Source organism: Kogia breviceps, chromosome 17 (assembly GCF_026419965.1).
Source record: "Kogia breviceps isolate mKogBre1 chromosome 17, mKogBre1 haplotype 1, whole genome shotgun sequence".
Lineage (NCBI taxonomy): Eukaryota > Metazoa > Chordata > Mammalia > Artiodactyla > Physeteridae > Kogia > Kogia breviceps.
Genome location: NC_081326.1, coordinates 27,468,932 through 27,496,271, shown reverse-complemented (window position 1 = coordinate 27,496,271; position 27,340 = coordinate 27,468,932). Strand labels below are relative to the sequence as shown.

Genomic DNA, 27,340 nt, shown 5'->3' with positions numbered 1-27,340 from the left:
ATTAAGTGGCAAGGCAGCGAGTGCAGATACGGTAGCTGCCCAGGAATTTTCTGAAATGCTTCAAATTATTGATGAAGGCACGTATTTGCCCAAGCAGGTTTTTAATGTGAATGTGGCAGGACTGTACTGGAAGGGGATACCAGATCAAAGTGACATCAGTAAGGAGGAAAAGTTGATGCCACCCTATAAAGCAGCAAAGGACAGGCTAACTCTGTTGTTTGGTGGCAATACTTCTGGTGATATGAAGCTGAAGCCTCTCTTAGTTTATCATTCAGAGAACCCAAGAGCCCTTAAAAACATAGCCAAAGGCTCTCTTCCTGTTGTGTGGAAGAGTAACCCCAAAGCCTGGGTTACACAGGCCATTTTCCAGGACTAGTTTTTCCACCCTTTATCCCGGAGGTAGAGTAATGTTGCTTGGAGAAGGATGTCCCATTCAACATTCTTTTGCTTCTGGACAATGCTCCGGGCCACCTCGCATTCATGGACAACTTTCATCGCAGCATCAAAGTAGTGAATCTTCCACTGAATACTTCGTCATTCATCCAACCTATGGACCAGGGAGTTATAGGGATTTTCAAGAAATATTTATGTCACACTTTTCATCAGGCAGTAAAGGTGAGTGACAAATCAGGAACAACCTTGCAACAATTTTGGAAGGACTATAACATCTACAAGGCCATTTAAAAAACCATTGACTTTGCTTGGCATGAGGTTACAGCCGTCACCATGAATGGGGTTTGGAAGAACCTTTGCCCGCAGTTTGGTCGTGATTTCTGTGGATTTGAGAAGGTGGATGAGGAGTCCAAAGAGGTCTTCAGCAAGTTAGTGATTCTCAGTGAGAAGCTGGAGCTAGATCTGCAAGAGGACAATTTCATTGAACTCCTTGCTGTGCAACACAAGGAGCTTACTAATGAAGACCTGATGGAATTGGAGGCCCAGAGGAAGGACAAAGAGAGACAAGAGGAAGAAGTAACTGAAGAACGAAAGAGATTCACGATGCAGGGAATGGCAAGGGAATCTTCTTTATCTGAGGAGTCACTGTTAGCTTTTTAGGCACAGGACCTGAACATAGAATGGTACACGAAGGTTGCAGCACCCATTCAGAATGCAATCCAGTGCTACTGTGTCATTTATGATGAGAAATAAAGAACTACTACCCAGACATCACTGGATACTTTTTTCAAAAGGGTTGATAGAATTGAATCCAGCAAGGAACCAGAACATGTGCCATCAACATCAGGTGTGAGTGAAATTGCAGCCTGCCCTCCGTCTCCCATTGCTGATGATCCTTCAACTCTACCATCTCCCACCTCCTTTCCCTCCTCCAGTCAGTAACTCTTGCCTGTTCACTCGATGCCAGCCCCTGTGTGCCATCTGTTGTACTATACTACGGTACTTTTCAAGGTACTGTACTGTAAAACTGTAAATATTTTCTTTATTTTTTGTTTGTTTTTAATGTATTATTTGTGTGGAAAAAAAGTATTATAAACCTAATACAGGACAGTACTATATAGCCAATTGTGTTAGTTGGGTACCTAGGCTAACTTTGTTGGACTTATGAACAAATTGGACTTACGAACACGCTCTTGGAATGGAACTCATTCGTATGTAGGTGACTTACTGTATGTTATGCTTTATATGTTTTCTTTGAAGGGAAGTTCATTAAAGCACACTAGATATATTAGTTTTCTACTGCTGAATAACAAATTATAGCAATTTTAGGGACCTAAAACAACACACTTACTAGCTCACAGTTCCATAGATCAGAAGTCTGGGCGGGCTTAGCTGGGTTCTCTGCTTAAGGTCTTACACAGCTGATATCAAGGTGTCAGCCAGGCCTGGCTGGGTTCTTACCTGGAGGCACCAAAGAAGAATCTCCTTCTAAGCTCATTCAAATTATTGGCAAAATGCAGTTTTTTATGGTTGCAGGACTGAGGTCCTTGTTTCCTTGTTAACTAGCCAGGGATCACTCTCAGCTCCTAGAGGCCTCATGCAATTCTTATCAGGGGACCCTTTTCTCCTTCAAGCCAAACACGGAGAATTTCTCTCAAGTAAAGTTCCATTTGTGCTTCAAACCTCTGACTTTTTATTCTGTCACCATCTGGAGAAACTCTGCTTTTAAAGGCTCATTTGGTTACCTCAGGCCTAGCTATATAATTTCCTTATCTTAAAGTCAACTGAGCCACCTAACACAACTAATTATGGGAGTAAAATCCACCATATTCATTTTCCCTGGGATTATGCAGCACATGTACACAAAGGAGCCATCTTAGAACTCTGCCTATTTTGTCAGCTATAGCTTTTTTTCTTCTCACTCTACAGTCTAATGGCAGAACCACAGTCAAGAATACTCCTTTGCTATTTCTGGATTCTAATTTTTCAATGGCAAATCTGTATTGCACGAGCACTATTTCCATCAAATTTAATGCTTAAGTTATTCTATCCAGTTGTAGAAAGGAGCAGTTAATAATCTTGGGTATATAAGGAAGGTGAAGAGACTTAATCCTTTCCCTGTATGTTTCTCCTCATGGATCCGACTCTGTCACCATTTTTTTTTCCTCATTTAGTCCAAAAAACAAACCACTTGGAGCCCCTGTTATTAACAAGTATGCCGATGCCCAACTACACAACCTAGTGAGGAGATTGCATCACAGAACAGATTTCTACAAGAGAAAGTTGGTGGAAGGTGATATGTCCTCACCTGAAGGCAGCCCCCAAACTGGTGAGCACTGTGACCTCAAAGTACCAGGAAGAAGGAGGTTGTGAGTGGACATGTATTTTGCAAATGTTTTAGTTTGGGGTTCCCCAAAAGCCAACTCCAAGACAATGATTTAGCTATAAATATTTTATATTGAGTGTGCTCCAGGAGGTGAGAGTGGGCAAGAGAGACAGAGAAGGGGGTTAAGATAATAAAGGTGTGTTAATGAAGCATTACTGCTGTGGGCCACTGGGGCTTGAGCCAATTGAAAATCTGTGTGGATGACACATCAGAATTATCCTGAAGGAAGAGGAAGCTGGGGTATCAACCCATCAACTCCTGTCCTTTGTTGGCTGAGGGTTGCTGCTGGGGAATGTTGCTAATACTCCAGCATTTTAAGCAAGCCAGTTGGGAAAAATCCCCGAGGCAGAGAGATGCAGAAGCCTTCTGCACATGACCTCTGGCCCACAGAATATGCACAGGCCAACAACAATATCTGTTATAGCAAGTTTTATTGTAAATATTAATTAATAATACCCATAATAAACAAAGCACTTATAATAAGAATACAAGAATACTACCTGAGTACACAACACAGCAAAGGACATCAGTGAACTAGTCACATAAGGAGAGAGACAATTATCAGTCTATCTAATAATTACAGAAATGTGCTTATGAAAAATTAATAAATACAATAAAATAGAGCACAAAAGTGATATATATGTCATAGATACATAGATACATGGTGTATATATGTATATATAATATATATACATATATATACCATGATTACATCTATATAAAATGTTTATAAATGTATAAAAAAAGTAGAGAAGAAAGTGTGTTGTTTAATAACAGATAAATAAAAACAAAATTGTTAATTACATAGAATGGAGTTGAGGATTTCCTTATAATTCTGTAGGAAGAAAGTTGGATTTTCAAAATAAACTATGTATTATGTATAGTTTCTTTTTAAAGAGAAGGGTCTAAAATATAGTCATTATAGCTTGATAAAGATTTGTTGAAAAGAATATTTTGAGCTTTACTTACCCATAACTAGAAGGATATAAATGAAGCTAAAGAAGCATGAAACTAGGGGACTTCCCTGGTGGTCCAGTGGTTAAGGCTCTGCCTTCCAATGCAGGGGGTGCCAGTTCAATCCCTGGTCAGGAAGCTGAGTCCCACATGCTTTGTGGCCAAAAAACCAAAACATAAAACAGAAGCAGTATTGTAGCAAATTCAATAAAGACTTAAAAAAAAAAAAGAAGCATGAAACTGAAACCTGTGGAATGGTGCACATTTGTAATGTTTCTGTTCAATGTAAATCCAAAGCACTAACTCTTTATGCTCCAAAATATGTGGGAATGAAATTATATTTAAAATATCCTATTTGTAACATCTTTGGGACACTTAATTTAAACTTTAAACCTGCTATTTATTTCCAAATGTTGATGTTTTCATTACTTGGATATTTTCACAAATGGCAATATTTTAAATGTCATGAAATGCCTCATCTGCCTGTATTGAGAGGGGAAGATTTTGGAATGTTTTGATTCCAAGAAATCCAAGCTTTTTTCTCATTAAGCTAACCTAACCTCTTAAAAATGTTTTCATCTCTTTTTTCCTATAAAGCAAAGCCCACAGTTGTATCATCAACACAAGAAAGCAGTGCTAAACTAAAAGAAGAACATTATCAAAAGGTGCCTCTGACAGAGTACCTAAAGCGAATCAGACCTCCAAAAAGCATAGATTCATACACAGGTACCATCAAAGGGTGGACTCTCTCAGTGGGAGGGCTGGCTATTACCAAGAACCCCTGAAACCCAAAGTCACAAATGACTTCCATTTTCTCTAGCCAGTGTTCTGAACCTATCTAGAAAGCAGAATTTAAACTGTATTATCTGCAATGTGTTGTTTTCCCCTTTCCAGTGAAGATAAGAGATAAAAATATTCCTATGTGTTTTTTAAATAGTCCAGGGCCTGTCCTGCCCCTAATTAACTTCTAAAAGAAGTCCCAGAGCATTAAGTAATATGTTCACTGAACACTGTCCCCCCCAAAAAAAATCATTATAAAATGTCTGCCTTCTTCCATGGCTTCACATTATTAATTAATCCAATTGAACAAATCCCCTCCTACAGCTTCCCTTGGGCAGAGGAAAGCCCTGTGTGCAGGGTCATGGACTGCCTTCACTGGCTGATTTGCCCCCTCCCCACTTCAGTCACACCCCTGTGGGCAAGATGTGGCCTTTGGCTCACAAGCCCTGGGTGATCCTGCAGCTTAATTACCAACCAGCATAAAGCCCTTTGAGTCAGTTCTCCTGAACACGGTACCTCTGACTTTTCCTTGGGTTCCCCTCTCCTGATCTAAATAGTACGGTCACTCATGGGGACAGACTCAGTGACCACTTCTCTACGAGACAGGAAGATCACTCTCTAATGTCAGAAAAGCTGATAAGATGACTTATCCCTCATAAACCCCAGTGCCTCGGCTCTAGGGGCAGAATTCTGCTGAATGTTTTAAACAGAGTCTCTTATACAAATTGCTTATCTCCAGAAAGTAGTGCCCCAACTTTACCAAACTAAGCAACAGAATTATTTTAATGTTTTTTACATGCCATGTGGATTACTCCAGTCGCTGTTTTTCTAGATCGATTCTATCTCCTGTGGCTCTTACTTGTCACCATTGCCTTTAACTGGAACTGCTGGTTTATACCGCTGCACATCATCTTCCCATATCAAACACCAAACAACGCACGCTACTGGCTTATTATGGACATCATATGTGATACCATCTACCTTTTCGATTTGCTGTTAATCCAGCCCAGACTCCAGCCCAGAGGAGGAGACATAATAGTAAGTAGGGCTCGGGAGAAGCACAAACTGACAAAGGAATATCAGATTGAACTACAAAAAAACAAATTAACAGCATTGTGTTATTTAATGTCTGACTGATTGTCTGCATGTATGGGTCTTTAACCACTGGAACCACCAGTATAATAACAATAATAATAACAACCACAATAACAAAACAACCACTGAGCACTCACCAGTGCTGGGGACCATGCATCTCCCTGTGCCTTAGTTTCCTCATTTTAAAAATGAGAATAGGGCTTCCCTGGTGGCGCAGTGGTTGCGAGTCCGCCTGCCGATGCAGGGGACGCGGGTTCGTGCCCCGGTCCGGGAAGATCCCACATGCCGCGGAGCGGCTGGGCCCGTGAGCCATGGCCGCTGAGGCTGTGCGTCCGGAGCCTGTGCTCCGCAATGGGAGAGGCCACAACAGTGAGAGGCCCGCGTACCGCAAAAAAATAAAAATGAGAATAACAATAATACTGATGAGAAGACTGAATGAATTAATGCAGGTAGGGTGACTGGAACTGTGTCTGGTGCCTATCTTATTTTGACTCTTCACTTTCCAGATTCATCACACCCCATTCCTCATCATCAAATGCAGTGTTTTGTCCACTTCAGAAATATCATTCTTACCCTTAGGAGAAATCATCTTCTCCTGGATTTACTCTCACTGTTGAGGGAATTTCAGAGCCAATCCAGTCGATCTAAGACAGCAAGAGAAGACTATGTTTTCACAAGTACACACTCAAATCGTACAGTCTCTTATACCCTGCACTCCATCCCCGGGCCCTTCCCCAGATAACTAAAACAATGCTTCCTTTCCAACTGATGTCCACTGTGATATCCTCATCACAGTCGCAGTGAGGGCTGCATGGAACAGATCCTCCAATGTCAAAGTAGGAAGAGCAGAGCAACCAAGTGTATGGCACCTTGGGTTTATATATGTTTTTGTTTGTTTGCTTGTTTTGCAGTACATGGGCCTCTCACTGCTGTGGCCTCTCCCGTTGTGGAGCACAGGCTCCAGACACGCAGGCTCAGCGGCCATGGGGCACGGGTCCAGCCGCTCCTTGACACGTGAGATCCTCCCAGACCGGGTCACGAACCCGCATCCCCTGCATCGGCAGGCAAACTCTCAACCACTGTGCCACCAGGGAAGCCCCATATATGTTTTTGAAGAAGAGAGGTAGTCTCCTTAATCTCCTGAATATTTTCTTTTGAATCTCCAGATGATTTTAAGTTATCAAAAAGCTGAAAGGAGTTTAGGTTATTTTTTTCTTTAAAAAATATTATGTGTTGAGGAATGCCCCCTATATTTGAAATCTTTTCTAGGAAGAAATTCTAAAGGCAAGAGCTAAAGCTATAGCAAAAATCTCTTCAAAATATTCCTTGTGTGGACTTCAGAGTATTAGTTAACTCACCAGCATGATCCCCTAAATTCACTGGCAGTTTGATGAATGAAGATGATGTGTACAAATAAGAAATAACACCCAAAAAAGGGGGCACTAATTTCAACCTCCATTAGATGCACAAAAGGGGGAGAAATGTTTGTCAATGTTTGACAAATGGAAAATGACAAAATCAGTAAGGAGACTCTTTTATTTTCAATTTTCTACGAGGTCTTTGCACACAATGGAGTGTGAAAACCAAGAAAAATAACCAATAAAAACACACTCAATGGGCTCGATTTAAAATGCATTATCACAAGCTACAAACATAGAGCAGGAACTAATTGCTTTGTTCGTTCAAATGAAGTTTAATGGTTTCTTTAATGTAGAGTAGGTAGTTTTAGACTTTGAAACTTGATTACATTTTGCTAAAAGGACTATGCAAATTGAGTACCCAACCTGAAAGTCTCTCTACATTTAGCTATCTATGCAAACTTTGTTTTACACCATCAAATTATTCATTCATCCATTCATTCAACAAATGTTTATTAAATACATATAGTTGACAGATATTCCAGAACTGGAGGATGGAAATATCAATTCCGCAAGGGCTTGAGGGAAAACAGATACCAGGTTGAGGTGCTGGAGGCCACAACAGAGGGAATTGGGAGGGTTTACAAGTTTTCCACAGCATTTATGTGCAGTATCTTTTTTTCTGAGAATGCTGCTGCACAGAGAACAGAATTTTGATTCAAGGACCAACAAAAGGAGTCTCTTATTTAAAATGTCCTTTATAGACAGCAGGAATAGAGCTGGGAATGACACCATGGAGGTTATGTAGATATGAGACTTGCACCCACAGCACTTTGCTAAGACTGCCAATCACAATGATCCATGGAAATGCTCAGAGCCTTCTAGTGACCACGTCTATCAGGCCTGCCATTATAGTCAACTGCTTTTGGTCCTTTAGCTATTAATTATAAACTGACCTAGAGAAAATTAACAACTCCCTTCTCTGTGCTCTGCACATTTTACTCACACTTCTGTTATTTAATTGTTAAATAACAATTAAGTTCACTATGATGTAGCAGAAACAAATAGCCCAGGGTCAAATTTCGCCTCTGAAATTAACTTACAGCAATACTTGAGAAAAATAAATTTACCTTTTCATTGGGTACTATCTTTGTCATCCGTAAAATAGAACTAGTACCACCCCCCTCATAAACTTATTGTGAAGATTAAGTAAGACAATGTGAACATCTAGCCTAGGGCCTGGCTTCTAGAAGATGAGCAGTGAATTGCTGACTGAATCAAATGAATGAATGTCAACACACTATCTTCTTCTTGTCTCCTATTTGTATAGGTAGCTCGCTTTCTTACCTGATAATAAGTTTCTTGAGAGTAGGGACGGTATTCAATTCATTTCCCTATTTATCCTAGGAAATCAGAGGGTATACTCAAAAATGTTTGAAGGAGTGAATGAATGGCAATCTTGATTCAAGGATTTTCTTTCCTTGAATAACAGTTTAATCTACCTTTTTAGTTGTATTATATGATATTATTATTTTGAAACATTTATATCTGTTCTATGTGAAATTATGGAGTTTCTATGAATTATTTAAAAGAAAAGGTAAACAATAAATAAATATAATAATACCTTAGATGAGGGTCTTCAAAGTCTATCTGTTTGAAAAAGATTTAAGTGCAATTATCATACCTTTCTAAAGTAAACTTCCTCAGAATAAATGTTGCCTGCATAATAATGAGGCTTAAAAGAGACAGAGAGAATTAAATAGGGTTACATACTAAAAATAAGTACCTACAGAGAGACCTTCAAGATGGCAGAGAAGTAAGAAGTGGAGACCACCTTCCTCCCCACAAATACATCAGAAATACATCTACATGTGGAACTACTCCTACAGAAAACCTATTGAACGCGGGCAGAAGACCTCAGACCTCCCAAAAGGCAAGAAATTCCCCACGTACCTGGATAGGGCAAAAAAAAAAAGAAAAAAACAGAGACAAAAGAATAGGGATGGGACCTGCACCAGTGGGAGGGAGCTGTGAAGGAAGAAAGGTTTCCACACACTAGGAGCCCCTTTGTGGGTGGAGACTGAGGGTGACGGAGGGGGGAAGCTTCGGAGCCACAGAGGAGAGCGCAGCCACAGGGGTGCAAGGGGCAAAGCAGAGTGATTCCTGCACACAAGATCAGTGCCTACCAGCACTCACCAGCCCGAGAGGCTTGTCTGTTCACCTGCTGGGGTGAGTGGGGGCTGGGAGCTGAGGCTTGGGCTTCAGAGGTCAGATCCCAGGGAGAGGACTGGGGTTCCTGAAGGGGGCTAGTGTGCCACAGCTAGCTGGGAGGGAGTCCAGGAAAAAGTCTGGAACTGCCTAAGAGGCAAGAGACCATTGTTTCAGGGTGCGTGAGAAGAGGGGATTCAGAGCACTGCCTAAACAAGCTGCAGAGATGGGTGTGAGCCGCGGCTATCAGCACGGACACCAGAGGCAGGCATGAAAAGCTAAGGCTGCTGCTGCAGCCACCAAGAAGCCTGTGTGCAAGCCCGGGTCACTATTGACACCTCCCCTCCTGGGAGCCTGTGCAGCCCGCCATTGCCAGGGTCCCGTGGTCCAGGGACAACTTCCCTGGGAGAACACACTGAGCACCCCAGGCTGTTGCAATGTCATGCCAGCCTCTGCCACCACAGACTCACCCCGTGTTCCATATCCCTCCCTCCCCCCAGCCTCAATGCTCCAGAGCCCCCTAATCAGCTGCTACTTTAACCCCGTCCTGTCTTAGTGAAGAACAGGCACCCTCAGACAACCTACAGTCAGAGGAGGGGCCAAATCCAAAGCTGAACCCCAGAAGCTGTGCGAACAAAGAAGAGAAAGGGAAATTTCTCCCAGCAGCCTCAGGAGCAGCGGATTAAATCTTCATAATCAACTTGATGTACCCTTCATCTGTGGAATAACTGAATAGACAACAAATCATCCCTAAATTGAGGCGGTGGGCTTTGGGAGTAACTGTAGACTTGGGGTTTGCTGTCTGCATCTAGTTTGTTTCTGGTTTTATGTGTATCTTAGTTTAGTATTTACAGTTTGTTATCATTGGTAGATTTGTGTATTCATTTGGTTGCTCTCTTCCTTTGTTTTACATATACATATATTTTTTTTTCCCTTTTTCTCTTTTTCTGAGTGTTTATGCTTCTTTGTGTGACTGTCTGTATGGCATTGCTTCCACCATTTGTCTTATGGTTCTGTTGGTCCATTTTTGTTTTGGGGGGTTTTCTTTTTTTTTATTTTAGTATAGTTTTTAGCACTTGTTATCATTGGTGGATTTGTTTTTTGGTTTCATTGCTCATTCTTTCTTTTTCTGTTATTACTTTTTAATTTTTTTATTTTTACTAACTTTTTTATTCTTTTTTTTTTTAAACCCCATATTTGTTTATTTATTTATTTTTGGCTGTGTTGGGACTTCGTTTCTGTGTGAGGACTTTCTCTAGTTGTGGCAAGCGGGGGCTACTCTTCATCGCAGTGTGGGCCTCTGACTATCATGGCCTCTCTTGTTGTGGAGCACAGGCTCCAGATGCTCAGGCTCAGTAGTTGTGGCTCATGGGCCTAGTTGCTCTGCAGCATGTGGGATCATCCCAGACCAGGGCTCAAACCTGTGTCCCCTGCATTAGCAGGCAGATTCTCAACCACTGTGCCACCAGGGAAGCCCCTATTCTTCTTTTAACACCTTTATTTTATTTTATTTTATTTTTGCTTTCTTTCTTTCTTTTTCACTCCCTTTTCTTCTGTAATGTGTGGCTGACAGGGTCTTGGTGCTCCAACCAGTTGTCAGGCCAGTGCCTCTGAGTTGGGAGAGCAAAGTTCAGGACATTGGTCCACAGGAGACGTCCCAGCTCCACGTAATATCAAATGGCGAAAGCTCTCCCAAAGATCTCCATCTCAATGCTAACACCCAGGTCCACTCAACAACCAGCAAGCTACAGTGCTGGACACCCTACACCAAACAAATAGCAAGACAGGAACACAACCCCACCCATTAGCAGAGAGGCTGCCTAAAATCATAATAAGGTCACAAAAACCACAAAATCCAACACTTGATGCAGTCCTGCCCATCAGAAAGACAAGATCCAGCCTCATCCACCAGAACACAGGCACAAGTCCCCTCCACCAAGAAGTCAACACAACCCACTGAACAAACCTTACCCACTGGGGGCAGACACCAAAAACAATGGAAACTATGAAACTGCAGCCTCTGAAAAGGAGACCCCAAAACGGTAAGTTAACCAAAATGAGGAGACAGAGAAACACACAGCCTAGCAATGTAAGAGCAGGGGTAAGAGCACCCCTGGAACTGAGGAAGTAAAGTAAACCAAGAATGGCATTACAGATTCTTTGGAAAGAGAAAGTTCCAAGGACAAAATTGTCCCCAAATAGTCAAATGCTTCAAAAGTTTTACTCATCTCTTCATGCCTTTACCTATTCATCCACTCAAATATTTATTGGGCTTTTAATATATTATAGTCACCAGTTATATACAGTTGCCAAACAAAATCAACTCTGTCCTGAGATAGATTACCATTTCATGGAGTAGACTGATCTTAAATAAATGGGCCAAGACATATATGTGTGATTTCAAAACGTGGTGAGTGCCATAAAAGAACGTTAGTATATAAAGGATTCCCTGGGTATGATCATTAGGAGGTTATTCGTGGCTTTCACAATGGTAGTCTTGATGGAATAAGAGAAGTGAGCAAAAGTCAAATCACCACCAAAATTGCCGTGAGTTGAAGAATAAATATGAAAGAAGGATGTGGAGCAAAGCAAGGTAGATAACTCTCTTAAGAAGCATTAGTGTGACAATTAGAGCAATACAAAAAGACAACAAAGTCAAGGAAGGTTTTTTGATTTATGATATGGGAAGATAGAGCATATTTATAGGCTGATGTTAGAAGGAACTAATAGCAAGAAATAGCTATAAATATTTTTAAAGTGAGAAAATGTTTAAAGAAATTGGCTAAAATTAATATGAATTATAAATATAACATATTTCAGGTGGAATCAAATGAACTAAAGAGACACTACAGGAGTTCTACAAAATTTCAGGTAGGTGACTTACAATTCCAAAATTGTTCAACTAATCCATTACCATTTTGACTTTAAGTTCCATCTATAAATTTCTACCAAAAAAAAAATCTGCTTCCTTTAAAAATTGTAGTCTTTGTAACAAAGTGTATACAGGTGAAGTTTTATTAAGCAGAGTTTTTGCTTCTCATTAAGTATACAATATACTTCCTAGTATGTGCAAAGTGTAATTCAATATATGGGTCTTTACTAGGCAGAACAAAATCTTAGTGCTCACATTTAAATTCCAATTTAAATGTCAGCAAAGGAGTATGGGGTGTATTTTGTCTTGTCCTTACATAATTCTAGCCTCCAATTCATGTAGCATGATGATGTAAAATCTACCAAAAAATTGTTTCTACTCCTATTTCTTTCTTGTTCATATAAGCAAAATATATGCTATGGTATAGCACAGGGAACTCTGCTAAATATTCTGTAATAACCTAAATGGAAAAAGAATTTGAAAAAGAATAGATACATGTATATGTATAACTGAATCACTTTGCTATACACCTGAAACTAACACAACATTGTTAATCAACTATACTCCAATATGAAATTTTTTAAAATTTTTTAATAAAAAAATTTTAAAAATAAAACCACTGGAAATTGTTAGAATGGCATACAGAGAAAAAAAAAAAGCAAGTATTTAGATAACATGGCATCTTCCTTTTCTCAAATACAGTATAATATTATTTTTTCACCCATGTGTAGTGTTTTCACCCATAATTATTTACAAAGTACTTTATTATCTTTTATTGTTCCTCCTAACCTCGAGAAATAGGCAGAGATTTGAGGGTGTTCCAAGGTTACCCAATCTGTATGAGTGAACTCCAACCTCCCATTTCAAGGACAACAATTTAGTGGCCTCAAATTTTGTTAAAAATACAAATCTGGGCTTAGGTGCCAAATTGTCCCTACTGGCGATCTATGGTGATTAAAATTCCTTTCAATTCGTTTTTATCTCCAACTAATTTTCTCTGTAAAAAACTACCACATACTTAGACATATTCATAAAAGATCTAAACTACTTTGATGAACTCTACAAAGAGGATGAAAAGTTTTGTAAGTGCCACAGACCTTATTCCAAACACTTAATCACTTTCTTGAATTTGAATAAGGGCAACTTAACTCATATATTTAATTTGGGTTCATAAATGTAAACTTTTACATTTATTTAACTGCAGTCATGCCTTTTGAATTTCCTTAGCACATCCTGTATGTCTTATGGCATTGTATTATAGCTATTTCTGCTCTTGGTTATTCCACCATTAGATTAACTTCTTGTGGACAGAAACAATATCTTACTTCTGTTTCAACCCCCACATGCTTTGCAAAGTTCCTTGTACAGAGTACAGTGTTGGCCAGTACTTAATTCAATTTTCTACAATTCATTGAGAAGTAAATCATCTCTATCTATACAAATCCACATTAATGTATTAATATCAAACATGATTAATAACTGTCTGCATAGAAAAGTCAAGTGACTATTTGAGCAATTGGATCCTAAAATAGCACTAGACAAATCAACAGCTCTGTGCTCCTGCTTCCTTATTAATAAGACATTATTTTAGTAACTGCTCTGTGTACCTCTCAACTTGTTATGAGGCTCAATATCTGTAGGGTAAAATCAATGAAGTTTGATGATATTATGCAATTTTTAAGCCAATTATTTTAGTAAGTAATTTTTTTATAGTAGCCAATATGTGTTCATTCAAACTGAAAGTCCCATTCCTTTTCAATAGCATTAGGTTTTGAGATTGTATTACACAATTAATCACCTCAACTTTCTTCACATGTATGGCCTTACACAAAACTCTTAACTCCTCTTAATTGTCTTAAATAAATTAAATGTTTTTTTTAATGTACCCTATTTTTCAAGATGACGTAAAAAATAATGAAAATGAATAATTGTCTTATGTAAAAGAATTTTTTATTGTTATCATTGCAATCAGTAAGTATGAAAATGTTATGCTGTCACAATTACCAGAGTAATGGAAGTCCAGAATGATTTAAATACATCACAAATTTAAAATATATTATCTTTAGCTATAATAGTACTTTCAATACCTTCTCCCATCAGAACTGATAATTGTAAATGGGACTGACTTCTTTCATCTCCTCTCTGTTAGCCTGTACAGTCTCTGATAGATATGTTCACAGCAGTTTATTGTTAACAATATGATACAAAGTAGACAGTAGTAGAAAGAACTGAAGAGTCTGGATGAACCACCAACAATATAATTAGCCCTGAACACTGGAGAATTGCCTGAAACATAAAAATATATCACTACAATGAATGCCCAATTGTTTCACATAAAATCAAGAATGGACTTGAGTTTCAGTCCAAAAGCCCCAAGTTTAAAACACTATTAAAATGTATTTTAACAGTAGCAACCATGCCATCTCTTAAATATATGTGACAGCTCAACAAAATCCCAGAAAATGCAGTGCCTAAGCCAAGATCAGATGCATGAAGCTGGAAGTGAAATTCACTGGAAGTAGGCTATGAAGTAGTGTTCTTGTTTTCAGGGCGCTAATACAACTTTCAGTGACACCATGCATATGAAACTGAAGGCAATTTTGTATTAAGCAACAAATAAATCATGGTGACTGGTCAGCCTTTACATACATTGGTATAAATCAATTCATGTCCTAAAAAGCATGTAAACACAACATAATTGTGAATGTGTTCTTCCAACAGTTGGATGTGGCATCAATAATGCCATTTGACGTTTTCTACCTCTTCTTTGGGTTTAATCCAATATTTAGGACAAATAGGATGTTAAAGGTAAGATAACTATACTTAACTGTCTTATAATAATGGAAATCTCAAAGTACTTTAAAATATCCTAAAAGTATCATATTCTTAATTTTTCCCAAACTGTCCTCCATTTTTATGCCCTCATGAATGCTAAGAATTTTAAAAGTTGAATGAAGGAAAAACATCCCTATTTCTAGTAATGGAAGTTGCTTTTGGTTGTTTTGAGTCTATATCTCATAACAGCTATTTTTATAACTTAAAATAGGAATGCTTTTGTATTTCAAAATACAGCTATAATTACAATGAATATTTTATAATTTTATTCTGTTCCATTTGTCACTATTTATTACATAGTCACTGAATGCCTGCAATACTGGCTGTAAAATGAGGGTATTAGTTTACATGACCTCTAAGTTATCTCACTCATCAAAAATTCTATAATTATAGAAAAATGCAAGCACAGTTTTGCATAACAAAATTATTTATATACTTAGATACAACTCAAATGTCCATCAAGAGGGAAATAGTTAAATACATTGCAGTATATCTATAGAGTACTTGGTAATGCAAAAATAAAGAGGAAGTTTTCTATAAAAGACCTCCAAGAAAAAATGCTCAGTTAAAAAAAAAAAAAAGCTAGTTACAGAACAGTTTACAGAACAATACTAACTTTTGTAACAGAAAGGGGAAAATATTCTATTTTTCTATATTACATCAACAGTGGAAGACTACCCCAAAAATCTAATAAAAGTGGTTAACTGAGGTAAGAATGGGAAGCTGGAGGGAAAAGCAGGATGGGTAGAGGCAGGAATAGGAGAAAAGACTATGAAGGTATACGTTTCCTATTGTTTTTGAACTATGTGAAAGTATTACCTATTCAAAAAGATTCTAAGACATAAATATTTTATAACTCATAGCTTTATCCGATACCTAGGAGGAATCTGAGGAGAGTCAGGATGTGAAATTTCATATAAATGTTTAATAATAGCAATGATAGCTTGTATTTCCAAAGACAGCCTTCTTAAAAGGAACACCAAAGATTTTATCAGTTTTAGGTGGTTATCACTTTGACACCTTGGGAAGACAAGATGACATAACCTGGAGGCTTGGGGGATCCTAATACAGCTGCAGCTGATATTTGTTGAATACATACTTGTAGCTACATACTTTGTTAAACTTCGTATTCATTATCTCATTTATTCCTCCAAACAACCTCATTTTAGAGATGAGGGAAATGAGAATTAGCAGGGTAAAAAAATCGTCCAGACACACTCCGGTGAGTGGCAGTATCTGGATTCTATCAATATTTTTCTAACTCCAAATTCCTTACTATAATCAGATGGGCAAATAAGCTTCAGGGTGAAGGAGCTTCCCTTCCACACCCATGATTTTTCCAAGTCAAGAGGGACCTTACTCTATGTCCATCCAAGACAGGTCTAGAGACTTCTGTTTTGACCACAGAATGTAGGTCTAGATTAAGCAGAATTTAACATTCCCAGCAGCTTGGTGGGCTGGCCATCCGTCCTCAAATTTCTAGTGTAGAATGGACGTTTCTGGAGGCCACTGCTCAGAGGCAACCAACTTTGAGAGAGACTCAGGTTCCTATGGATTTGAGTGTTTGGCATTATAATAAAAATTTATAAAATGCTAACTCTTCACACCCCATCTCTGTGTCCCTTCAGCGTCCAAAAACCTACTCACTATATTAGGTAGTTTTTTTTATAATATAGGAGATCCTGAAAGCCAACATTAATCTTCTTTACATAGCTCCGCAGTCCAGTCATCTTCACATAAGTGTGTCATTTTAATGTGCAGTTCTCTAGGGAAAATATCGTTTACTTATCTCCAAATTATATATGAGAAAACAAATTAAGAATATAAATTTTGGGGGGCTTCCCTGATGGTGCAGTGGTTGAGGGTCCGCCTGCCGATGCAGGGGACGTGGGTTCGTGCCCCGGTCCGGGAGAATCCCACATGCCGCGGAGCGGCTGGGCCCGTGTGCCATGGCCGCTGAGCCTGCGCGTCCAGAGCCTGTGCTCCACAACGGGAGAGGCCACAGCGGTGAGAGGCCCACATACCGCAAATATATATATATATATATATATATATATATATATATATAAATTTTCTCTACAGTGAACATGTAAGCTAAATTTTAAAATGTGCCTTTGTGAAGACTTCTGTTAAGAGCACAATAAACAAGTTAGCACAAATTGAAATTATCTTAATCTGAATGCTTAATGGATGTTTCCTACTCAGGAATTCTGGAAAAACAAATCATTTGTGTATATTTCTAGTTAAATAGTCATTGCTATTATAGCTGTTTTCTAATTCCAAATGTTCTATTACAGTCTTATCTACATTGGAAGAAATTTTGAACTAAATAATCTCTAATAGCCCTTCCTATCTGTAAGATCCTATGAGTCTAAGTACATTCTCTTATTGTCCCCAATTTACAGATGAGGAAACCAAAGTACAGAAATATTAAGTGACTTTTCCAAGGTCGCACAGTTAATAAATGGCAGAGAGGAGATTGGTGTTTGCCTCTGGATTTCATGCTCTTGCTCTTGCATTTTACAGCCTATACATTAAAAAGAGAAAGTAGGGGGTAAGAGTGCATGTAGGGAGTATCTGTTGCTATAGAAGTGGGTGTAAGCAGAAGAAAACCTTGAGGCAAATAGCAACTGTTTGGATTAGATGCATATAAACTCTCTATGTCTTTGAACAATGTCAAGAATAGATAACAAATGCTAATATTAACTGGACTTTAAATTTTGTTGAAATAAATACACATTTAATGCAACTTGCTTAAAAACAATGCTAGTGTTGAGCAACAGGACTTAACACCTATTTATGATTTCAATGTATTTTATTACGCTTTTACTATTTTACTTATGTTTTGGGGGGAGGTATGATTTTTAATTATTGTAAAATAAAGTTCTACTACATGCTTTAAAAAAGAAAAAAAAGGAAAGAAATGCTTTTAAGCTTGATTTTCAACAAGCATTACAAATAAGACTATAACTAAAGGGTAGAAATAAAATAAAGCAAGAAGCTCTGGAAGTTTGGCATCTTGTTAAAATGCACTACCCAGAAGAAAATACCACTGACAGACCTTAGTTTTTTAAGACATGAATAGAATTATTTTCAGTAACAAATAAAGTCTATTTTATATTGTTTTATTTAAATACAATAGATGTATTTAAGACTAATGCACTTTTGGGTTTCTTTTGCTTGTTTTCTACATAGTACACTTCATTTTTTGAGTTTAATCATCACCTAGAGTCTATAATGAACAAGGCCTATATCTACAGGTAAAGTATAACTCAATGTACTTCAGGGCTGGGAGAGAGAGCCATGGTGAAATATTTTAGACAGGACTTGCAAAGAATATGGCCTCCCTGCAAAAGAGAAGGGAATAATCTCAGATTTGGGGCTATGTAAAATATTGGGTTGTGTTCTAAAGTAGACTTGAACATTTTGAAGTGAGATAAAAGTATGAAAATTATATTAGATTTTAGAAGAATACAAGACTGAAAAAGAGGACGTATTATCTGCTTCAGTCAGAACAAGGACAGAGAAACATGCTCTTTCACAAGTTTTTACATCTCTCTCATGACAATTCATTCTAATCTGAATTTTCATTCATTTGCTGTTCTGAACTTAATTTGCCCAGAGACCTCTAGTCAGTTAATCATAGCATAAAATCCCATGAGCTTTTCAGAGATATCCAGTGAAATCAGCATGGTATATTTTATGGGACTCAAAGTGGAGAGGTGACCCTGGAGGGATATCTTTCAGGGAGTTGACTCATACCATTTGTGAAAAGAGAGGATTTTTTTTTTTTTCTACTCTGTCAGTCCCAGTCAAGACACTGTAGTCAGAAAACAGCTGAAGGCACCATCATTTTATATTGTGCTAATGAGAGTTAACAGTTCACAAATTTAAAGCAAGGAGATTCAGCAGAGACTTTAAGGAAAAGAAAATGTTAAAATAGGCGGTATTCCAGGAAAACATGAGTCTTACTTTGCATTTATTCTCCTTGTCAGAGTCATTCGAACAACTGGATACTTGCTCTTTACTCTGCACATGAATGCCTGTATGTATTATTGGGCTTCAAACTATGAAGGAATTGGAACTACTATATGGGTGTATGATGGTGAAGGAAACAAGTAAGTTTTAATTTTGAAGGAAACATTTATTGATTCTTCTTAATTTTATGTTTCAGTGTGAGCTTTCTTAAGCTAGTGCTTTTTGAAACTGTAAATCACAATCCATTAATGGGCAGTAAAAACTCTTTATTAGTAGGTCAATATGTTTTTAAGTGAAAGAGGATAGAATAGAGGAGGACAGAATAGAAAATATCCAAGTCTGTCGTTCCGAGTAGGGTGTGTGTGTGTGTGTGTGTGTGTGTGTGTGTGTGTGTGTGTGTCCTGGATTAACCTGTAAAATGCATTTCTTACTCAGGATCATGAACAAAAAAGTTTTGAAAGCCTCTGCTTTAGACAGCTGAGTGGTAAGGTAACTTATAATAACTGCTATGCTGATTGTTAGTAATGAACAATGTTAATTATTTGGAGGGCAGATGCAGTGGCTAATTAGTTTACCACTGAAGAGCTTTATGGGTTTATGAGTCAGCTATAACCACCAACTCAATTAAACACTTACAGAGTAACAAGGATCATATACTAAACTTGACAATTAGATATGCAAGTACCCTGAGAATAAAAGATTGTCTGAAAATTTTAGTACAGTCGAATCAGGGCTCATTAATGGCAACTGAGTTATTTAATGGTGAAATTTCCTTTTGGTAGATACAAAGGCCTGGCATAAAGTAGACTCCATTAACTTTCTGCTCCAGTGAAATGACATTGAGCCTTTATAAAGCAATGTCCTTACTGGAAAATAACAGGTCCCAGCATGACTTTGAAGGGCAACTCACAGCAGCCTTGGGAAGGAAAGCAATTATAGGATAGAGCAAAAAGAGTAAACATATCTCACAAAATTACACCCTAGCTAGAATGAGCAGGATCTGAATGATGGATTATAACATTTTTTGAACTTTTAACCAGAACTAATTTTAAAAATTTAAAGTCAGAAGGCCCACTGATCGGGGAAATACACACACACACACACACACACACACACACACACACACACACACCAAGAAGAACGTGTATAACCAAATCTATAAGTAATTTCCTTTAGAATGTGAATTAAATATGTATTTAGTTTAATATAAATAACTACAAAGAAAACTGAGTAAGATACCAACTATATTAAATATTGCCTAGAAGTATGTAATTCAACATCATTAGACCCATAAGTCTGATAAGTGTTTTTTATCAAATTAGCAAAATAATATACAGTTGCCATCCAGAAAAAGTGGAGCTATTTCTCTTTTCATACCTGGATGCCTTTCTGCAGCATTTCTAGAGAATATATCTTGTTCCCAGTGCCTAGAACATCATTAAGTAAATAACATATACTCAGTATATGTTAGGTATTTAAAGAAGGCAGGAAGGCAGTTTCTTTACTCTCTCTTCCTACTTGCCTTCTTTAAATACCTAACATATAGTGAGTGTATGAGAGAGAGTCAAGGAAAAAGGAAGGAATGACCAAATCTGTATTATAACAAGAAGAAAGAAACCTCAGCTTCAACCCATAAGAAACTGAAGCTACATTGTTCTAATATTTTAGATGTCTAATTCCAGCTACAGTGCAGACCACATATTCAAAGCCCTCTCACTAAAATACAAGAAGATAAACTACTTGAAATTTTTGTTGTATTAGTTATTGTAATTACTTGTTATAAGATACATTTCTATATAAATTATAATTACAACAGTTTTCAATGATTGCTAAACTCTCTAGAAAGTAAAAGGAATCTCCAAAGTCTAAAAACCAAATGTGTGTACTGAAGCTGGAGTAGAGTGGTAAGATAATCACTAAGGAACAGAAATAGAGAAGATAATTTCTGAATCAGTAGAATAAAAAAAAGATAAGCTTGTAGAAACAACTTAAAATATATCAATAAGCAGAATAAGTTAATATGAATTAAATTCACCACCAAAAAGAGACTGTCAAATAATACTAGTCAAAATAGACTTTAAAACAAAAATTATTTTAGGGAAAATTAAGGTTATCATATAATGGTAAAAGTTTCAATTCACTATCAATATTTACCAGTTCTAAATGTGCATGCACCTAATGCAAAGTACTTATGATGAATCAAAGAAATTCATAAAGCAAAAATTATTAGAAGGAAGAGAAATTTGCAAATACACCATCAAAGTGTGAGACATCAACACATAACTACTGACAGATCAAGCAACAATCAGTAAAGACATAAAAGATTTGAGAACCCATTAAAAAGCTTGATTTAACAAATACAAATGGAACTTTGTACCCAAGAATTAGAAACCACTCATTAATTTTTTTAATTTTTTTATTGAGTTATTGTTGCTGTACAATATTATATGTTACAGCTGTACAATATAATGAGTCACAATTTTTAAAAGTTATGCTCCATTTATAGTTATTGTAAAATATTGGCTATATTCCCTGTGTTGTACAACATATCCTTGTAGCTTATTTTACACATAGTAGTTTGTACCTCTCAATTCCGCACCCCTATAATGCCCCTCCCTCCTCCCCTCTCCCCACTGGTAACCACTAGTTTGTTCTCTATATCTGTGAGTCTGCTTCTTTTTTGTTGTATTCACTAGTTTGTTGTACTTTTTAGATTCCACATATCATATAGTATGTCTTCTCTGACTTATTTCACTTAGCATAATGCCCTCCAAGTCCATCCATGTTGTTGCAAATGGCAAGATTTCATTCTTTATCATGGCTGAGTAGTATTCCTGTGTGTGTGTGTGTGTGTGTGTGTGTGTGTGTGTGTGTGTGACATTTTCTGTTTCCATTCATCTGTTAACGGACACATAGGCTGCTTTCATATCTTGGCAATTGTAAACAACATTACTATGAACATTGGGGTGCATGTATCTTTTTGAATTAGTGTGTTTGTTTTTGTTTTTGATATATGCCCAGGAGTGGAACTGCTGAGTCATATGGTAGTTCTATTTTTAACTTTTTGAGAAACCTCCATACTGTTTTCCACAATGGCTGTACCAATTTACTTTACCACCAACAGTGTACAAGGGTTCCCTTTTCTCCTCATCCTCACCAACATTTATTTGTGTTCTTTTTGATGATAGCCATTCTGACAGGTGTGAGGTGATATCTCATTGTGGTTTTGATTTACATTTCCCTGATGATTAGCAATGTTGAGCATCTTTTAATGTATCTATAGGCCATCTGCATTTCCTCCTTGGAAAAAGAAACCACTCATTCTTCTTAATTACTCGTGGAATGATTACAAAAAGTGGTCATTTTCTAGGCCGAAAAGCAAGTCTCAATACATTTCACAGCACTGGTATGATACAGCCCCCATTCTCTGCTCCTTTAGACAGGATGGTTCTCACCCAAAACCAAAGTTCCAATAATCCTGTTACCAGCTGTCATGGACACACCCTTACAAATAAAATGTCTTTAAAAGCAGCATTTATATGTATTTTAAGATAATTTTCAAATGGAAGTTACTAACATACTTACATTTTCCCACAGTTTTTAAGCATCACCTGCCCCTTCTATTATTCCATATTACCCTTTGACCATGTAAGCTTAAAGCATTTTTTTAGTTAACCCTCGTGATGGTTTCTGATGACCTATAAATTGAAGGTTGCTTATGAAATCACTGGACTTGTAAACCTTCTCCTAGTTAGAATTATGCAGCAACTGTGGGGTATAAGTGGAGCATTGTGAGCATTTAAAATGAGTCATTTATTACTATTTTATTAATCCTCATCAGAATAATAATGTCTGTGCATTTCAATAGAAGACAAGAAGTCAGTTTCATTTATACTAAGTAGATGGCATCCTTCATTTGACTGTGAAATTTGACAAAGTAGGAAAGGGCTTACTTTGCTCAAAAGGAAAACATAAGTAGTTAAGGTTATTTGGTACCCAGAAATGTTCCCAATGTCCCTTAATCCATATATACCCCAATTTATTTATTTTCTGACATAAATTTCCCAGTGTGCACAAACCTTAGCAAATACCTAGCCTCAGTCCCTAACACATAGACCGTCAAAAGAAAGAGTAAAAATAGCAAGCAAGTTTGTCATGGGAATCATGACTTTAGATGGGATGGAGAAAGAGTCAGAATGTCCATATCTTAGTGCTAGGGAAATTTAGGATAACTTACTGCCTTCTTTTTACACAGGAGGAAGATGAGACCAGGGTAGATGAAGGTATTAACTCAGGGTCCCTGAGATACTTCAGTTCAGACACTGACAAAAAAAAAAAAAAGAACGGTCTTTACACTAGACACTTAGACAAATGTAACAAAATCTCTCCAGAACAGCAGAATTCAGTAGACCAGAAGGGAGATGAAAGGCAGCTGGCAGCGTGTATGGAAGGGGATTGCATAGATGTGCTCACAGATACAGCCTTCCTATGTTCTTAAGTCTAAGTATGCATAACCTTTCGCTTATTCTTTCAGGTCATTTAACAAATATATTAAGCTCCTATTGTGTAATACCTGTCTTTGAGGAGTTTATCTTCTAATGAGACCGTTCTCCTCCATATTCGGTGCCTTCAGTGACAAATTTACAGAAACCTAGAACTAAGATGGATTGGAGTAGTTTAAAAGTCCATTCATAAAGTATCAAATTGGGTACTTTTTTTTTTTTTTTTTTTTTTTTTTTTTTTTTTGTGGTACGCGGGCCTCTCACTGTTGTGGCCTCTCCCGTTGTGGAGCACAGGCTCCTGGAGCACAGGCTCCGGATGCGCAGGCTCAGCGGCCATGGCTCACGGGCCCAGCCGCTCCGCGGCATGTGGGATCTTCCCGGACCGGGGCACGAACCCGTGTCCCCTGCATCGGCAGGCGGATTCTCAACCACTGCGCCACCAGGGAAGCCCTCAAATTCGGTACTTTTAACAGTTGCATGTCCCACTACACATCCACCACAATGGCTAAAATTAAGACTGACAGTACCAAGTCATGGGGTAAGACTTTAAAGGAACTGTAACTCATACATTGTTGGAGGGATAAAAATCTGACAGGTTTTTTTACAACTAAATATAACACCTACCTTAAAAACAAAAATTGCAAGCCTAAATATTTACCCAAGAGAACTGAAAATATATGTCTAAAAAAAAATTATATAAGTATATTCATAGAATGTCTATTCACGAGAACCAAAAACTTGAAACAGCCTAGGTGTTCATCCACAGGAAGATGGATAAACATACTGTGCCATAGTCATGCAAGGGATAGTGCTTAGCAATAAAAAGAAATAAAGTACTGATACACACAGAAACACAGCTAAATCTCAAAAACATTATTTTGAGTGAAAGACATCTTACACAACAGTGTATATACTGTGTAATTTCATCGTGTGAAATTTTAAAGCAGGCAAAACTCATCTGAGACAGAAAAAAATTAGAACAGTAGTTGCCTGTGCAGGCAGGGATTGACTGGGAAAAGAGAGCTTTTTGGAGTGATGGAAATGTTCTCTGTCTTGATGGGTTTCTGGGTTACACAGGTGTATGGGTTTGTCAAAATTCATCAAATAGTATCAGATAGTATACTTAAGATTTGTGCTTTCAATGTATGTTCAAAATTTTTAAATAACTCTTTACCAATACTTAACTCTAGTACATATATATTTTTTCTGAAGTATATTATAACATATATATATATATATATATTCTGAAGTATATTCTGAGTTTTATATGTATGTATATATTCTGAAGTACTGTATTTAGGAGGAAGTGTCTACTGTCTGCAAATTACTTTGAAATGCATCCAAAAAATAAGATGGATTGATGGATGGAAAATGGAGGAATATGTGACAAAGAAGATAGAGTAAAATGTTCATAATAGAGTCTAGGTCGTGGATATACGGTGCTCACTGTGAAATTCTTTCAGTTTTTCTGTTTGAAATATTTCAAAACAAAATGTTGGGGGAAAAGTTTAATGCTGCATTTGTTTCACAGAGGAAGAATTTCTATTTTCACACTAAATTTTTTTTATGGTTTTATGTCAAGTTCTGCCTTAGTGCTTTAACTTGGGGCTGTATATATAGAGCCTGTAAGACAGCTCATGTATTAAATCAGCCAGATAGAATCTCCTTGAAAAGATCTATCTGCCCAGGGTATAAATATTAGAGGTGGATACACTTGACTAATTAAGCTAATCCTAGAAAATCAATAAGATGCCATCTAATTAAATTACAAATCTTACCTTTGGTTGTGCATGTCTGGCTGTAAGACATGACTGAGAAAAGAATCCCAAAATAAACCTCAAAGCATCCGGGCAGAAAACTTCCAATTAACATAGCAGACTGTTTCAGTATGAAAAAATAGTTCGAGGCTAACCCTTCAGATTTGAAAATCAATGCCTAAGTTTTATATTTAATTGTTATTTTCTAACATCCATGAATAAGAAAATGAGAGAAAGTAATTCATGTGTTTGTTCCTCTTAACACTGGAGGGACTTTGTAGGGGATAGTAATCCCAACACTTGAAATGGAGTTGCCAGGTAGGGAGAGAATCTGGTCCCTGTCTCACTCTTGGGCTGTGTTGGGGTCAGTAAATTTCCTTAATTCAAAGAGACCCACAGGTCCAGGACCTGTGATAACACTAAATCGGGTAACAGGAAATCATAAATTGGAATTGAAAAGTTAAAATGCAATCCATAAAATTAATTCCATACTTCTTCAAGGTGGTTCTCTTTGACATCAAGTTCACTACAATATTTATAAGTCCAAGGAAGCCTGCTAGAAAAACTATTGCAAAGTAGTAATATTTTTATTCTCTTGGCACAGAGGTTTCAAACCTTACCAAAGAGTTAATTCTTTGTCTGCTCCTATATCTACCAGGTAAAACAAACAGACAAACAGAAAACTCATGTCCTTCAAAAGGTACTGAATATCAAAACAAGTGATTTCTTTCTAGATCTGTTTTCATTTGAATACTGACTTTAACTGCAGTTTGATTCTTTCTTTGTAAACCTAACTTCTTAGTATTTGAAGATCTGAAAATTGTAATCTATTTTCACAAGAAAAAGACCATTCTTGTTCAAAGACAAATGTACCATTACTTAAATTGCAAATGTTTATGTCACACACCCAGACAAGAAATAAAAGCCTGACTAGGGCAGGATTCTGTAAAAAGTGCTGCTTTTCTGTGTTTACTCTGGAAACTAGAATAGCTAGCTTGAACCCACTAAATCCAAATGCCTCTCTGTAACAACATTTGAAGATGTTCTCTATATAGGGGACATTTTTCTTCAAGGATTCAGTGGAAATGTCTGATCCAGACCATGTTAACAGATCTGTATGGAATATACCCAGTAGTATACCTAATTGTGTACCAAAATTACAATATATATATATATACAATGGGGTTGTAATACTAACTTCTATTCCCACCTCACTCTGGATACATGAAACCCTTGATCAAATATAGCTAAGTGAATCTTACATGTTCTGTTGTAATCTTTATCATATTCTTTTCTGTTGCCCTGGTTCCTGATGTTCTTCCCATCTGGGCTATTATGATCTGTCTCTCCATTTGCAACTGCACGAGTTAGGTACAGAATCTTTACCAAGTATATTTCTGAGCATAATTGGTTTTCTTCAATACTAAATTTCTAGATAAATTACACCCAAGAGGAATTCCCCTTTTAAGATATAACTCAGTTTTCCTCTGTCTCTGCCATGGTTTACATATTCAATAACATAATAAGATATGAGTAGAAAATAGAGAAGTATATACCTACTTGCTCTACTTCCCATCAGTAAAAAATAACTGGTTCTAAACTATAAAGGGCTCTCCCATTTCCATAAACACACTTGAAGTCTATGATATTCCTCACTAATCATTAGTGGGGTAGTTTAAAGGTAGCCTCACATTCTTTACTTCTCCTCTTATTGAGAGGTATATTCAAATATCCCTTCCCTTGAATCTGGGCTGGTCTTAGTGACTTGCTTGGCATATATACATAGCAAGAGATTAAGACATTGCAGGGCTTCTGAGTTATAAGAAGCCTTATAGCTACTGCCTGGGCTGCTATCACTCTGGGGGAAACCAGCCTCCAGACAAAAATGTCCATCCACCCTAAGACTTCCATGCTGTAGGGAATCCCAAGGTAGTCATATGGAGAGATTGAATGAAAATACCCAGCCAGCCCCAGCTGTTCCAACCATTCCAGCCCAGGCTCAGACTGTGAGAGAAGATACCCTGGGCATTCCAAACAGATATAACATGGAGAACAGAGGAACCCAGTCAACAGTTAGAACCAAGGCCTCAGAACTTTGGCTTCAATCAAGTCCTCCCAGTTGTCTCTAAGTATTCAAGTCACCTGAGGGTCCCCTCATCATAGAGCATGGATGAGCCATCTCTGGGGGGCCTTTTACAAAACACCTGACCCACAATGTAAGC

General features: G+C 37.5%; 1 protein-coding gene across 1 annotated transcript in view; it reads left to right on the top strand.

Annotated features, from left to right (window-relative positions):
* CNGB3 (cyclic nucleotide gated channel subunit beta 3) overlaps positions 1–27,340 on the top strand; it is a 152,227-nt gene that overhangs the window by 67,760 nt on the left and 57,127 nt on the right. The window contains 7 exon segments of the mRNA XM_059043566.2: positions 2,591–2,722; positions 4,331–4,459; positions 5,346–5,551; positions 11,995–12,045; positions 14,768–14,854; positions 18,077–18,141; positions 18,877–18,999. Of these exon segments, the coding sequence (XP_058899549.1) occupies positions 2,591–2,722; positions 4,331–4,459; positions 5,346–5,551; positions 11,995–12,045; positions 14,768–14,854; positions 18,077–18,141; positions 18,877–18,999 (793 nt within the window).